The sequence below is a fragment of the Artibeus jamaicensis genome, unplaced genomic scaffold, assembly GCF_021234435.1.
Source record: "Artibeus jamaicensis isolate MK-2021 breed Jamaican fruit bat unplaced genomic scaffold, CSHL_Jam_final contig_432, whole genome shotgun sequence".
Lineage (NCBI taxonomy): Eukaryota > Metazoa > Chordata > Mammalia > Chiroptera > Phyllostomidae > Artibeus > Artibeus jamaicensis.
In genome coordinates this window covers 14,152,642-14,169,653 of record NW_026521828.1, presented here as the reverse complement: position 1 = coordinate 14,169,653, position 17,012 = coordinate 14,152,642, and the positions used below count along the sequence as shown (strand labels likewise).

Sequence of the window (17,012 nt, the reverse complement as noted above, 5' to 3'; positions counted from 1 at the left end):
GTCTAGCTGTCAACCAACCGTTCAGTTTTATCAATGTCATTATCTCTAGTTATAGATGGAATCTCATTATACATACATTTAACTTAAACATATTCAACTACAAGTTCTTGGCAGAGGGAGAAAAATGAGAGAGAAAGAGGAGAGCAAGCACACTTTATATAACCTAGACTGTCACGCCTGCCATTCCAATCACTGAGCACTTGTCCCATGGGATAGCTATGGATCTGCTGTTCCACCAGCTGGACTCAGTCCCTAAGGACTTCTCAGAGTGCAAGTAATTCTCTGGGAGACTCAGATTTTAGTGTTGAATGGCACACATTTTATATATACTACAGTCTTTGATTTTAGTCAACTATTTTCCTGTTCCTCAATGAAAGAAACAGTCACCTATCCCAAGACAGGAGGAAAAAATGGTCTGTTGGACTCTCAAGAGACAGTGAGAAATTGTCCCTGGTAATTCTGATAATGTGATTTGCACACCACACTTTCCTTTGAGAACCAACCCCTAAGATATGGCAGTGCTGGCTGCATATGTTTGGGTAATCCTCTGACTTTTGAATTGCATTATTCCTTTACTTTTAGATCCACAAGAGCTGGAATTAGTCAACAAAAAGTACTGATACAACTAAAATACCTACATCTCCACAGATGAGGTGAAGATGAAAATCATTAGGCTTCCTGAAGCCAAATGTGAAGAAAAAGAACAAAATTATACAACAGAATGAAATGCTAGCCCTGGGTTTTGGGGAATTTTGTTATGATCTTTAACTTCCTGGAAAAGAGTCTCCATAGTCGCCGGGACATACCTAAATACACACCTAAAATTGTGATACAGCACAATTTCAAGAGAAGGTCATGTTCAAACATAGAACCACCTCTGCTGCCTACCAGGCAGATGTATTAATTCTTGGTACTCAGCCCCCTCAGAACTTGATTCATGACACCAGTGTACAATTGTGAGCTCTACAGTAAACCCAGTGGCTGGCACCTGTCTCTACTACATTATAAGCCTCTTGCAGGCAAGGCCAAGGCCTTTCTAAACTTTGTCTCTCCACAGGGCCTCTGAGAGTGCCCTCCACAAAGGCTGGAAAGTGAACAAGTATGTGAACAACCAGATTAAAGACTCTAAAACTCATTTCTAACAAATTGGGAAAGAAAGACACACCCCAATAGTTACCAGGCCATTGTCTCTAACCCAGAGCCCTGCTAGGCATGTTGCTCTGTCCTTACCTGTCCAGAGAAATGCAGCACAGGTGAAAAATGGATGCTGTTGTGAGAAGGACGTCTAGAGATGTCCGGACCAGGCAAAACATCTCCCCATAAATCCAGATGTCCTGGACCAGCTCAATGGCACCAAAGGGCATCACCAGCACAGACACCAGCAGATCCGCAAAGGCAAGAGAGACAATGAAATAGTTGGTTTTTATTTTCCTGTGAGTGAAAAAGTACAAGGATGAGGTGGGGGGTGAAGGACAAAGGAAGGAAGTTTGGGAGAAAGGAGCAAGAAAGAAAAGAGGTAGAAAGGAAAGCAAAGAAAGAAGAAAAGATGGGAGGGAGGAAAAAGAGAAGAAAGTCAAATGTGTAATATATCCCGTGAGATTCAGTTTCCCCTTCTGCAACATGGCTGGAAAAACCTGCATGGTCCAACCACTCCTAAATTCTCCAGACTCCTCACTCCTCATGTACCCAAAGCCCTCTCCTCCTCTCCCATGTGGCCACACTGGCCTCATCTGAGACCCCTGTGTATGGAGCGACTCCCAGGGCCTCTCTACAGGGTGCTCTCTCTTCCTACTATCAGCCTAACTGCACCCACCAGTCTCACAGGCCTCAGTCTAGTCGTTCTCAGGGAAACTCCCAAGGCGTGCCCCTCACAAATGGCATCAAACTCTACTCTTTCCCGCTCTTGGACTGACCACCATGTGCCTCACATTTGGGACACCAATCAGAAGTGTGCTTTTATGCTTTGTTGCATCTTACTGGATTAACACATGCCATGCTTAGAGAAGAAGGCAGTACATAAGACAGGACAGCATCTCCTATCCCCTTTCATGCCCTGGTGGCTTTCCATCCAGGCTGCACACTGGAATCACCCAGTGAATTCTCATAAACATCAGTGTCCAAGTTTCACCCCACATCGACTAGTTCAGCAATTTGGGGTGATTAACACATGCCTCCACCCCAGAACCACCAGATAAAGTGTAGGACACCCCATTAAATTCAACTTTCAGATTAATAATGAATAATTATTTAGTATAAGTATGTCCCAAATATTGCACAGGACGTACTTATACTACACAGTAGCAGTTTGTAATAGGTCTCCAGGTGATTTTAATTGCAGTGAGGGTTCAGACTGATGAAGTAGGAGAAGCCAAAGACCCAGGTTTAAATCCTAGATCGGTCAGTAACTGGCCACTCCTTCTCTGAACTAACTGATAATGTGGAGCAATTAGATTAGATGTGCTCTCAACATACCATATTTTGCCATATATAATGCACACCCACGTTTTTGGCCCAAACTTTCAGGAAAAATATCTTTCATTTTATTTTTAATTCAATGTTTATTTATTTATATTTAGAAGCAAAACCAATAAGCATGATCCAAGGTATTATTTTATATACAGATATTGATACTGCTTTCTAGAGTTACACTTTTAATACATAAGCATAAATAAAAGAATTTAAAACATTTATATAGATACAGAATTAGTACTACCCACATATAATGTGCACCCTTATTTTCTTCCAAAACATTTGGGCAGAAAAGTGTGCATTATACCTGGCAAAATATGGTATGTACATATAGTGATCACAACTTCTAAAAAACCCAGCCAAGTTAAACATAGGGAAAAAGACAAGATGGAAACGCACTTAAGTGTTTACGGTGGTCGTGTTGGAGTTGTGAGATTGTGTCTGATCTCTTTTCCTTGCTCTATTTCCAAGCATTGTTCTCATGGATTTTCCCCCTTTTGTAATCACAAATTATAATGGATATTAGAAGTTCAGACCCCAACTCTCCACGGGGAGCCCAGAATACCACCCAGGTTTCCTCATGCGACTCACCTGAGCTGCCGGTCCCTGCACACAGCCACCATCACCAGAAGGTTGCCCAAGATGGCCATCAGGATCACCACCGAGAGAAATGTGAGCAGTACAACCTTCTCCACTGACCTAAAACCCTCCTTGGAACTGGAAGACACACAGACAGACACACACACACACAAAGAATTGAAGGAAACCCAGAGACGCCGGCAAGAAAATTCATCTTTCCTTCATTCATCTTCAGGAAGGTAACTTCACCCTCTACAGCTGAAACACACATTTATTGTGCACCTAGTACATGCCACTATGTGCACCTGTCACTTTACATGATATCTTCGTGGAGTCTTACATAACAGGGAAGAGGAGGCTCAGACACATGAGTGAACTACCTGAGATTGCACCATTATTCTCCATCAGAGCCCTTGTGGCTCCCCTTCAGAGTGCTTCATCAGCTTGTGCTTCCTCAACTTGTGCTCAGAGATGTATTTCATTGATCCCTGTTTTGTGCACCTATGCACCTAGTAAGCTCCATGATACAGGGACTTCCTGTTTTAACTGTTGATAAAGTCGATTCCAATTTGTCATTCACACTTACTGAATGAAGGAAAGGTGGCATTGGATGGATGAATGGTGGTAATTGAACCAGGTCTGCATGAATACAAAGGCCACCCTGTTTTCAGGACCCCATCCCAGTCTGTGCAGAAGCTGCTGTGTACAGGTGAACTGTCTTGGGAACAGGCCATGGCTTGCAGATTGTCCTTACATAGCTGACCTGGCCTCAGATTCTGTGAAGTCCATTGGAAAGACAGCAGCCAATCAATAAACATAGGAACTCATTTCGCTGCCCTAAAACCACATTTCTTTTGTTGCCTAATGTAACAGTTCAAATTTGTGTTCCTGTCAATGTTGGCCTCTGATCTGATTCTATAAATACCTCTGTCCTAGTATAAATCATTTTGTTTTATTAACTTGGAAGTGAGTGTCCTCTATCAACAAAAGCATGCCTGCAGATTATTCAGAAGCTATGGAGCAGGGGAAATGTCTTATTTCTATTATGGTAATAAAAAGTTCTTTTTAAATGAACTTTCAAAAAATCTTAAAATTCTCAGCCTCAAACCTCACATTTCAATATAAGCAACTGAGGCCCAGAAAGAGGAACCAAGTTCTCAGAGCATTTTGGCTCTGTAAGAGTCTGCCTGCCCTGTGAGCCCCACTACTGGACCCGCAGGGTCCTAAGAATCAAGAAATATCTGTCTTTACTTAGCTCCTTCATCTGAAAACCAAGATGTGGCTGCTGACCCCAAATGGCAGCAGCCCAGCACTTCCTGGCTCTGGCCTGTCCAAGACTTTTCTCACCAGGCCTGACACAAAGGACTAGATGCCGACTAGAATAAGGAACCACTGTTACAGCAATGGAAGACCTGGAGTGTCCCTCCACTTTGCTGACAGGTGTTTTTCTTAATTGATTGATTCATTGACTGATTGATGGTCTGTTTAGCTAGGGCTCAGATAAGAAGAAATTGGAGGTAAGTTAATGTAAATCCCCCTCCCAAGACTAAATCCCAACTATTGACAGTACAAATATTGGACAGGGGAGATTTAATTTAATGAGAAAAAAGCCCTCACAGGGTGTTGTGGCTACCCCAAACTAATTTGACCTTAGGCATGTTAACTGAGGTAAAGCATCTAACAAGGTGGTGACAGTGGCTTTTTCCTTATCCTTCTCTGAGGCTCCGACTCAGAGCCCCTCTGAAACTTGTCCTCCAGGTCTCTGTATCAGCTGCGCCTTCTTCCTGGAATGCTTATTCCTGTCCCTCGGGTCTCAAATTAAAGCCAACCCCCACTTAATGTGTCACAGCCCACATTTTTCATTTCCTTTATAGCATTTATTTTTATCTGAAATGACTTCTGCTACTGATTCTTGTCTGTGCCCATCCCCACCCCCAACCCCCAGATAGACTTTACTTACCTCTTCCAGCACTATTCCCAGTGTCAGGCACAGCCTACTCTATAGTATCTGTAGCACAGAGGCATGTGAAGTACCTAGAAAGTACTCAATTATTTGCTTATTGAATGAAAGAAAGACATATTGTATTCCTAATAATCAAGTTTATTCTTCAATGTCTTTGAAAACTGATTGAAGACACAAAGGAGATTTCACCCAGCGAAGACCCAGTACCAGACACAAAAGCTGTTTTTAACTATCTGAAGGACTGTCATATGAAATAAGAGATCTGTGCAAGCATGCATTCAACAATATTTTCTGAGCACCTTCTCTGCACCAGGCATTGTTATATGTCATAGGAAATGAGAAATAAGCAAAACAAAGAGCAGACAATGGATAGATAGAAAGAATTTATATCAAACATCAGCTGGTGATCCATGTTATAGCAAAAAGTCTAGGAGGAAAGCAGGATGGGATTGCCAGTATGAGGTGGATGATGACTTTTCACCAGGGTGATCAGAGAAGGCCCAGTGATAGGTGTGGTGTGTCACACTTTAGGCACTGCAGATGGTGTAAGGGAGTGGGAGGAGTGAGCAGGCTTCCAGCTGAGTTGGTTTTCAACTTTGACTGCATATTGAAATGACCCAAGGAGCCTTAGAAATGTTGATGTTAGAGGCCCACCCTCAAAGATGCTGATTTAATTAGCCTGGGTTGTAGCCTAATATTGGGATTGTTCCGAATTGATTCTAACTGCAACCAAGGTTGACAATCATGGCCAGAGGAGGGCAAGCTTTAGACAAGCTAATAAAGACTTCCTGACAAGTAGGGATAACAGGAAATAGTTTCCTGGTGCTGTTTTGAGCTCCCAGCTCAGAAAGTGTCTAAGAATGCCTAGATACCACCTTGGCTGACAAGGCTCAGTGGATGAAGTGCCAGCCTGTGCACCAAAAGGTCACCAGTTCCATTCCCAGTCAGGGCACATGCCTGGGTTGTGGACCAGGTTCCTAGTTTGGGGTGTGTGAGAGGCAACCGATGGATGTTTCTCTTCACATCTTTCTCCCTCCCTTCCCCTGTCTCTAAAAATAAATAAATAAAATCTAAAAAAGTGAAAAATTAAAAGAATGCCTTGATGTCAAAGAGTTACCACTTTATACCATTAGGGAGGCTACTATATAAACAAAACATAAATGAAAAATAACAAGTGTGGAGAAATTGGCATCTTTGTGGATTGCTGGTGGGAATGTAAAATGGTGCAGCTGCTGTGGAAAACAGTTTAGAGGTTTCTCAAAAGGCTGAACATAGATTAAATTGAAAGCAGGGACTTGAACAGATACATACACACCAATGTTCACAGGAGCATTATTCACAGTAGCCAAAAGGTGAAAACAGCCAAGTGTCCATCAACAGATAAATAAACAGAATGTGGTATGTACATCCTATGAAATTTCATTCAGTCGTAAATTTTTGACACATGCTATCACATGGATTAAACCTTAAACATACTGTGCTAAGTGAAATAAACTGGACACGAATGATAAATATTGTATCATTCCACTTATATGAAGAGCCTAAAGTAGGTAAATGAGGAGAGGAGGGAATGGAGAATTATTTAACGAGTAGAGTTTCTGTTTGGGGCAATGCAAAATTTCTGGAAATGGGTAGTGGTGATGTTTGCGCACCTTTATGAATGTACTTATTGTCACTGAATTGTACATTTAAAATGGTTATTTTATGTATTAATGACAAATTTTATGTTATCTATAACATCACAATAAAAAGAATACATGGATGACCACATATCAGGACATTGTATTGGGGGCAGGTGAGATTGGCAGATTTTAGGTCCCCTTCTTGTCTGAGAGCAATGGTCTGAACATATCCTTAGAAAACAGATTGTCCATCAGCTGAGTCTTACTATTAGAACCATTTCCCCTGCACGTCTTTTCCTTTTGTAGGAGAAAAAAATAGTTTTAGAGTCTGTGGTACACATCTCCGGCTCCAGAGAAGGTGTATTTCAAACCAACTGAGAATGTCAGGGTCAGAGAACCCCAAGTTCAATGTTATGGTTCATTTGTGGCATGCCAATTAGGAGCTAGAAACAGCTAAACTTTAAACTGAGTGACAAGCATAATTTAACCACAGAAGGAGCTTTTTTAATTAGGCAGAAATGTCTGTGGAACTAAATGTTAAGGCCAGTAATGAAGATAAAAATAAATTAGGAATCACTTCTGTTAAATCCATGTTAGACCGTTGGGTTACCTCTGACATCCTCCAAGAATTTCAGCCACTTCCAGACAGTTCCCATCTGACCGAAGAGTTCTGTCCACTCCACTAAACAGGTTCTTTTAAGGTTACTCTCATGGGAAAGTTTACTTTTTTCTTTTTTTCCTTTTTCAGTGATCTCTTGGTCCGTTAATAAAGAAACTCCACAAACTTGTTGGTTCTATTTTCCATTTTCTCTGTTCTTAATAAAAGAAAACCTACAACAGTAAGTCTGGGTAAATTTCCACACAGAACCCTAAGTGAAAGTATGTGTGAAAGTGGACTGTAAATGACAAAGTATATTATGAATAAGTAATCATTGTTAAGACCATACAGGGACAATGGCTAAAGATATTTTAGGCCATGCTTTGTTATATCGCCCAGAACACACATACGCAGTACTCAGAATACTTTCTCTTCCTCCTTTCCTCCTTTCTTTCTTCCTTCCCTTCCTTCCTTCTCCCTTCCCTTCCTCCTTCCTTTTCTTTTTGCACTGGCCTTGTTCAGAACAGCCATGTAACTTCGAAATATCACTTACCTTTTCTGAGCCTCAGTTTCTTCATGGATCAATTGAGGAAGGCAGAATAAATGTTTAATTTATCAAATATGTATTGATTGCCAACTCCCTGTGGAGATGTGGCTAAGTACTGGGATACAACAGTACAGAGATAAACTAAGCCCCCACCTTAAGGAGTTTACAGGACTGAAGAAGCAGACAATAAGCAAGTGCACGAACTAAAGAAATAAGGAATATGGTTTGTGTTCAGTGTATCAAAGTCACCCCCTCACACTTCAGTGTTCACAGGAATCTATTGGGGATGTTGGTAAAATGCACATTCTGATGCTTTTGGTTTGGGATGAAGGCTGAAGTTCTGCATTTCTCACAAAGCCCAAGGACTTCAGTGATGCTCATGCTGCTGGTGCATGAGTCAGCTTCAGGCAGTATGGCTGTCAAGGGCTCTGACATGATGGTGTGACAGAAAACTCCTGGGTTAGAGGAAACTTTAGGTAATCAGGGGACACTGGAGGTGACAGTGGTTAAAACACAGACTGGTGTACCCACCCATATTTCAGTCTGTCTGGCATGGGACCCCAAAGTTTTTATATCCCACAAGTTCGTAGGTAATACTGATGCTATTGGTCTGGGGACCTCACCTTGAGGGTACTGGTATAAAGCATTGTAAGGGGATACCCTTGACCCTAACCCTCATTGCAAATCACTTTCCTTTGTTCCTAAGTTTGGAACTTCCTGCTTAAAAGTGGGAAGATTTGGACATTGATTTATCAAGCACCTACAATATGGCAAACAACACACTAAGGAGGTTTTTTGGTGTTGGATTGTTTCATCTTCACAATTACCATGTAATTTACTATCACGATGCTCTTTTTTTTCAGACAAGATGGGTGCTCAGCGTGGTTAAGAGAGGTAAGATCCTACAACTATCAAGTCATAGACCTGCACACTCCGATTGTAAGTCCAATACTTTTCCCACTAAAAGTTAAACGTGCTCATTTAAAATTGAATAAATTTCCTTTTAAAAAAGACACGCTAAAGGGTTGTTTTTTTTTTTTGTCTAGACACTTAGTATACAAAATGTTGATGATGGCAGCTTAAAATGCCTTATAAAAACATGCTGGCTATAGAAAATGTAGAAGAAAAAGAAGTCCTTACAGGATAGAAATAATGCATAGTACAGTTGCTATGCAGTTCTAAAAGAACTCTTTTGGATTGTTTTTGAAGACCCTGCAGATGAGAGTGGGAAGGCAGGGGGTCGGTGCACAGTGAGGAGGTCAGGTCTTTTTCAAATGTAAACACATGGAGGAAAATTCTTGTGGCAAGATCCTAACTGCCTTTTCCAGGGCCTCAAAGATGACATGTATTGGGCATGAGAAAAACTTCAAAGCCCAAAGAGAATCTATCTGAATAGAGTGTAACAAAGTTCAAAGCTGCAAGGAATACAAAGGATATCAGGATCAAAGCCACTGTTCTCTGTGGCCATATCTGAATGTCAAGCCACACCAAAATGCATGTGACAAGCTGAAGTCTACATTTGGGAGAATTCTCACTGCCTCACAGTGTTTTCATGACCAGGGCTTCAATTCTTCCTGGAAACCAAATACTCAATGGTAAGTGCCAGTAAATTGTACCTTCAAGGTGAATCTCACTTTAAGAAATCTAGTCTTTCAAAATTGACAATGAGCAAACAGTTCAGAGATAGATTTTTCTCTTTACAGTGTATTTTTATACACAGATTCAGTGTAAGGTCTCTGGTTCATTCGTGCAAATATCCCTTTACCGACGTTGTTCAGGATGCCATATGTTCCTCAGACACAGAAATGGCTTCCATTGGATAATACACATGGCATGGTTTCAGTATTTGGCTGATCATTTCCTTGAAATTAATCTTGTGATTATGAGAAATCCAGCCCAGGGGAAAATGTGGACCACACGGGGCCTCTCCAGTATGTCCAATCATTTACCTCAAGGATAAGGTCTTGAGGAAAAGCAGAACTTCCCATAAGTTTGATAACAATCTGCTCCCCGTTCCTTTCCTACTGATGGCCTCTGTCTCTGGACCTAATGACTAATGGATCCAGCTCTGGCCCTGGCTTGCTCTTGCTAACTATTATGATTTCTCTCCTCACCCCTGCTTCTGACAGTGTAAGAACCTTATGCTCAGATGAAAAGAAGAAACTGCTTTGTGTTGCTCTACTGCAGGAACTGCCAAACATCAGCTGAGGGGCCAAATCCAGCCCCCTGCCTGTTTTTGTAAGTAAGAGTTCATTGGAACAGTCACACTCAATCACGTATGTATTTTCTACGGCTGCTTTCCACTACAAAGATATAGCTGATGTACTTTTATAGGCCACACAGAGACCATGTGGTTTATAAAGGCTGAGACTGTGAACTCTCTGACTCTTTATGAAGCATGTTTGATGACTTCCGCTCTTTTGGGACCAGAGATAAGTCTGGTCTAAAAAAGAATATGGTATAAAAACACAAAGACCTCTAAGAGCTTAGTACAAGGAGTGTATTTAACTGGAAGTCAGTCATTTCTCTGGATTTTCTCACTCAGCAGAAAGCAGCATCATTCTAATTAACCAAGCCAGAAACCAGGCATTTTACTCCACTTCTTCTTCTCATTTACTTGTCATTATTCATTCTGAGTATTTCTTTTTAAAATTATTTTTATTTTTTTCAATTGTAATTTACATTCAATATTATGTTGTATTACTTTTAGGTGTGCAGTAAGAGTGGTTAGACATCATCATATACTTTACAAAGTGTCCCTCTGACATTTCCAGTACCCACCTGGCACCATACATAGTTATTCCAATATTATTGATGATATTCCCTGTGCTGTACTTTACATCCCCATGTCTATTTTGTAACTGCCAATCCATACTTCTCAATCCCTTCACCTATTTCACCTAGTCTCCCCAACCTTCTGACAACCTTCTGTCTATTCTCTGTATGTAAGAGACTGTTTCTGTTTTGTTTGTTCATTTATTTTGTGAGTACCTCTTAGGTCTCTTTACTTCTCTCCAGTCTGCTTTCAATGCCCTAAGAGAGGCCTTTCCATTACCTTTGCTTAGACCAGTGGACAGCCACAGCTGCCTGCTCCGCCTTCAGTTATCAGTCTATTAGATGCCTTAATTTAACGTTTCCCAAATGAACTCTTGAGCTCCCTCACCCTCTATTTTCCAGCTGCTCAGGCCCAAAACCTTGGAGTAATTCTTCACAGGTCTCTTCCTCTTATACTTCACCTATGTCAACAAATCTTGTTCCCTCTGCCTTAGAAGCAGTTCCTGATTCTGACCCTTTCCCAGCTCCTCTCCCACTACCACCTGTTTTAACTACATCATACTTTACCTGGGTGATGGCAAGCCTCCCTGCTTCCACTGTTTCTATATAGAGTCCACTCTTCTCCCAGTAAGAAGCATGAACTTGGTAAAATGCTTAGGTTGGAACATGTCATGGCCCTACTCACTACTCTTGAGATGGCTGGTTTGTCATCACACTGAGTAATGCTGGAATGAACACTTGCAAACAATATAAAGTTCACCAATGTGGGAGTGGTTAATTAAATCATGACACTTGATACACTTAGATATTATGCAGACTATAAAAAGAATGAGAAGGGATCCATACACATATAATAAAATGTATAAAGACATGCATTGGTTCATAAACAATGAAGCCAAGAAAGTGATTGTGGAGCAGAGGCAGAAAGAGAGGAGATTTATCAGGAGGAGGTTTCAACTGTAAGCATTTGTAACATTTTATCTCTTAAGCTGGATCATGGATGCAAAGGTATTCTTTCATTTTTCTCAGCAGCTTTTGTTATATATGAGATATTTTATTTTTAAAATGAAAAAAAATTTATGTACAGCCCTGGCTGGTATAGCTCAGTGGATTGAATGCAGGCCTGCAAACCAAAGGGTTGCCAGTTTGATTCCTAGTCAGGGCACATTGCCAGGGTTGTCAGTGAGGTCCCCAGTAGGGGGTGCATGAGAGGTAACCACATATTAATGTTTTTCTCTCTTTCTCCTTCCCTTCTCTATTCTCTAATAATAAATAAATAAAATCTTTAAAAAAAATAAAAGAATATACACATACATATACATATATATCTTTATGAGTATATATACATATATATATCTTTACATATACAATAAATAAAATCATAGAAAGAATAAAATATTAATAAAGTAATAAAAATATCTCCCAGACACATAATTAAATTAAAAAATCATAGACTAATACACATAACATGATACCATAAGAGTTTGAAAGAGAATAAAACCAGAAGAGCTATGCATGATATCTACATATCTATGCAGAGGCTATGGCCATAAGAATGCACAGAAAAATTGTTAATAAATATTTGGGGAGAGGGGAGTGGAAGCTGATGGGAGACTTTTTCATTTGGGGTATTACTGGAATTTGAAACTATAGGAATATTCTGCACTTCCAGCAAACTCACAACCCTTCTCACTTCACACTAGAAAGTTAACACCCTGCCCATGCCAAATGGGGCACACAGGAGAGCACTCTTTTCTCTGACCCATTGGGTGTGAGCTCTGCCCTAACTAGAAAACAAATGAACTCACTGATTCAGCAAGTCTTGGCCAAGGAATGTCAGCCTTGCTATAGGCATACATTTGCTCCTTTGTTCATTCAACCATGCCTTCATTTACTCCATCTTTTGTATATTTACTCAACAGAACAATTGAGAATCCACTCTGTTTCAGTCACTAGGAAGAGAATGAAGGTGTGGCTCCTTTACTTGGAGAGCTCAGAGGCTACTGGAGCAGACATAAATCCAGTAATTGCATGTCTGCATAATTACAGCTGCTGTGGAGGCTATGAGAAAAATGCACAGGGTGGCATTGATCCTGAGGGAGACCTGGGAGAGTGATAATGGAGCTATAATTTAAAGGAAGAATAGAGTGGATGAAAAGAGGCAGCGCATGTCAGGGGCCAGTCCTAGAAGCACTGCAGTGAGGACATGACTTACTCAGCTAACAAGAAAAGAGCAGCATGACCCCAGGATGCAGTTGCCCAGGGCAGGTAGCATGACAGGGGGTCAACAAGGGTGAGAACAGGAGGTGGGGCTAGGTAATTAGGTCTCTATCATCAGTTCCGTACAGAGTCACAAGTTGTATAATTGTTGGCATTGGACATGACATGATTAGCTTTGCCTGTTGACATGTCTGGAGTGTAGAGGAATAGGTGAGGGGGTTTTTTTTAGTGGACTTAGGCCTTAGTAATTTAAAAGCCTTTTAACTATATGTCCTCCAGTCCACTGATCTAGCACATGGCTCTTGGTAGAAGTGATACCACTCCTAGAGGCTGTTTGAAATATTTGTGGGCTTTGGTTGTGGTAATAATTGAAGAACACTCCAGACATTTAAGAAGAGGACAAGGAAAGAGGACATTATAATATGAGAAACAATCTCTTATAAAAAAAAATAGCACCCCACATTCTCCATGATTTTAGAATGTACTATCAGGACTGCCACCAAGATGGAGATGTAGGTGGAAACACTGTGCCTTCTCACACAACCATGTTTAAAAACAACAAAGTTTTAGCAACAAAAAATGCAGCCAAACCACAGAAAATTGAACTATACGAAAGTCCGACAACAACGAACCGTTCAGCTACAACTGTAAGAGGGGTGGAGCCAGCAGCGAAGCGGGGTCAGGTAGGAAAGATCCCCTGACCCAGGTGTGCAACCAAGGGCAGATCCCAGGTGTGGGGTAGCAATGGGCAGACCCAGTGAAGGTACAAGGTGGCAGGCTGACCTCACACATTTGCGTGCAGATAAACTGGTGAAGGAGCAAGAAGTGAGACAAACCGCGCAGGTTCCAATGGTGGGAAGCAGCAGAGGGGACCGCTATTGTTCCTCTCTGACCCTGCCCCCACATACAGTGTCACAATACAGAGACATGGGTGGCCCCGCCCTTGTGAACACCTAAGGCTCCCCTCCTAATACATAACAGGCTCGAACAGACCAAAACATGACTCAAAAAGAACTCAAACCCCCGGAGCCGATAACTGTAAGTGACCAAGAAATTGCCAACCTATCAGATGCATAGTTCAAAACACTGGTGATCAGGATGCTCACAGAACTGGTTGATTTTACTCACAAATTAGACGAATAAATAAAGGCTAAACTAATTGAAATGAAGGGAAATGCACAGGAAACCAATAGTAATGGAAAGGAAACTGGGACTCAAATCAGGGGAATGGACCGGAAAGAAGAAAAAAATGACCAAACAGAAAAGAATGAAGAAACAAGAATTCAAAAAAATGAGGAGAGGCTTAGGAACCTCCAGGACATCTTTAAACGCTCCAACATTCGAATTATAGGGGTACCAGAAGGGGAAGAGGAAGAGCAAGTATAAAACTTATTTGAACAAATAATAAAAGAGAACTTTCCCATTCTGGCAAAGGAAATAGACTTCCAAGAAATCCAGGAAGCTCAGAGAGTCCCAAAGAAGTTGGACCCAAGAAGGAACACACCAAGGCACACCATAATTACATTAGCCAAGATGAAAATGAAGGAGAGAATCCTAGAAGCAGCAAGAGATAAGGGGACAGTCACCTACAAAGGACTTCCCATCAGATTGTCAGCTGATTTCTCAAAAGAGACCTTACAGGCAAGAAGGGGCTGGAAAGAAGTATTCCAACTCATGAAATCCAAAGACCTACAACCAAGATTGCTCTATCCAGCAAAGCTTTCATTTAGAATGGAAGGGCAGATAAAGTGCTTCTTGGATAAGGTCAAGTTCAAGGATTTCATCATCACCAAGCCCTTATTATATGAAATGTTAAAGGGACTTATCTAGGAAAAAGAAGATAAAAAAGATGAACAGTGAAAGGACAGCAAACTCACAGTTATTAACAACCACACCTAAAACAAAAGCAAATGAAGAGGACAGCTAGATCAGGAGCAGAACCACAGAAATGAAGATCACATGGAGGGTTAGCAACAGGGGAGTGGGAGAAGGAGAAGGGGGGAGAAGGTACAGAAAATAAGTAGCATAGATGTTAGGTAGAAAATAGATGGGGGGGGCAAGAATAGTAAGGGAAATATAGAATCCAAAGAACTTGAGACTCATGGTCATAACCTAAAGGGGGGAATGGTGGGGGAGGGGGTGTGCAGGGTGGAGGGGAATAAAGGGGGGGAATAGAGCAACTGTAATGGCATAAGCAATAAAAAATATATATTTTTAAAAAGACAATACACACACACACAAAAATAGAATGTCCTATCAGTCATCTGTGTGAATGGAAAACGTGTTCATAATTAGCTAACCTACACTTAACATCTTTTACATATAAAAATGAATATTTTTGCATAGTAATTTATATACACAAAATGACAGGAAGCTTATGCTTTCATTTTGTTCAAAGTATTCTCTACATATCATAATGCCACTCGCATACTGGAGCTGCCAACACAATGTGCTTGCACAGGACTTTGTTGGTAGTTGCCACATTTCATGGTGATTTAACATACAAGTGTAGATATCTGTTTTATTATGTTTTCTACTGTAGATGAACAGTTATATTGTGAAATGCATGTTATTTTATAAGTCACTTTCATTTTATTGCTTTTTGTATTCCAGTTAAGGCATTATGTGGGTAATTTTTAAATTGTGTAAATTGTGTAATAATCAGTGGCATAACATTATTCATGATTTCACTTTAGTAGAGTTAAGGAGTGTTACAAAACACTTGTTTTAAGAGAATGGGGTAGTGGTTGATCTATTATGGTTGAGAGTTATTGGTCTAGAACAGCATAATGGCCTCAAAAACTTGGCTGTTTTCTTTGCTGGAACTTCAGGTATCTTGTCTAGAATGAACACACGACAAGATCTTCTTGTTGGAGAAGTTCCTGACTTCTCCGTACTGGACAGGTGCAGTTTAAGAAGGTCTGTGAATGTCAAAGGTTGAAAATAACAGAGCAGAGACAGAGGCTGCATGCTACTTCTTTATTAAGAAAATTAGAAACACAATGCTCTAGTTTCAAGCTTTTCTCATTCAGAGCCCTGAAGGATTTTTAACAGCTACAGTACACGCCTTCCGTAAAAAGCTGTATTTCATTATCTTATGAATATCTAATTTGACAATATTGGCAAATCAAATTTGTGTGATTCTGGAGTGTGTGTGTGCATGCATACTATTTTTTCTCAGAATAATTTATGGGGTGGAAATGCTTCCATGTGCTAGAAACCACCGAGATAGAAAAATTAATTTTGTGGTTAGCTTGCAAATAAATGCTAGGATGCAATCTGTAATGTAATGTAATATAATTTAATGTAGTATAATGTAATGTAATCTAATAAAAAAATCCCTTTAGGGTTGACTATGGCAGCTTTCCAATCCTTCAGGCCACTGTGGCCTCTCAGCTTGACTAATAAAGGGATAAAGTATAGTCTTCATTATCTAAGTGCCACTATGTGCCAGAAAGACTTCTGTTTTTCAAGCATTCAATTGTCAAAACAAGTTGATGAAGATAGGTATTACTATTGTGTTTAATTTACAGGTGAAAAAACTGAGGCTCAAAAATTTGAATCAATGTAAGTACTAAATAGTAAATTCGGAATTTGAACTTGGTCTTCTGAACTCCAGGGCCCCATGATGTACTAGGATGAATGTTCTAAAATGTTAGGTAAATTTTAATAATCAGTGGCATAATTTATGAAGATAATCTAAATGTTAAAGTGGTATCATCTGAAATACAGATGAATATAAATGCTTGCCTCTTATTCTGATAACTCATTTGAGAACTGCAAATCCTCAAACCTGCTCTTCTCCAATGAGCCTGTGCTTCACACTTCCTCAGTTACTCCAATGTTGAAACCTTGAACTTGTCGTTACCAATAGCTGCAATTCCTCAAGATCTCAGGTTTAAACATCTCCCTTTCCAACATCATTTTCTATCTTTAGAACTCATTCATCTAGCACTTTGATGCCAGCAATTCTTTGACTCTCTTGGGATATCCAACCATTGATCCTGAGGCTTTTTCACTATCCCTCACCCTTCTCACCTTAAAACATGACACACTGTAGGTAGTCTGTGGGGTCTTAATGATGGGAAAGCTGAAGTTTCGAGACGTCTAAGGCATCCCTGGGAATTATCCTGAATGATTATCCATAGATACTAAAAAATATCTAGATGGAGTTAACCAGAATTTTTTCTAGAAGGACTTTGAATTATTCCTTGTATCACAAGCAAAATAGTTGAGGAA

At 40.4% G+C, this 17,012-nt stretch overlaps 1 protein-coding gene across 1 annotated transcript in view; it reads right to left on the bottom strand.

Moving 5' to 3' along the window:
• Positions 1–17,012, bottom strand: part of HTR4 (5-hydroxytryptamine receptor 4) — a 134,100-nt gene that overhangs the window by 45,338 nt on the left and 71,750 nt on the right. The window contains exons 3-4 of the mRNA XM_037161943.2: positions 3,061–3,186; positions 1,231–1,431 (exon numbers count right to left, since the gene is read on the bottom strand). Of these exons, the coding sequence (XP_037017838.1) occupies positions 1,231–1,431; positions 3,061–3,186 (327 nt within the window). The remainder of the gene's footprint in view (positions 1–1,230; positions 1,432–3,060; positions 3,187–17,012) is intronic.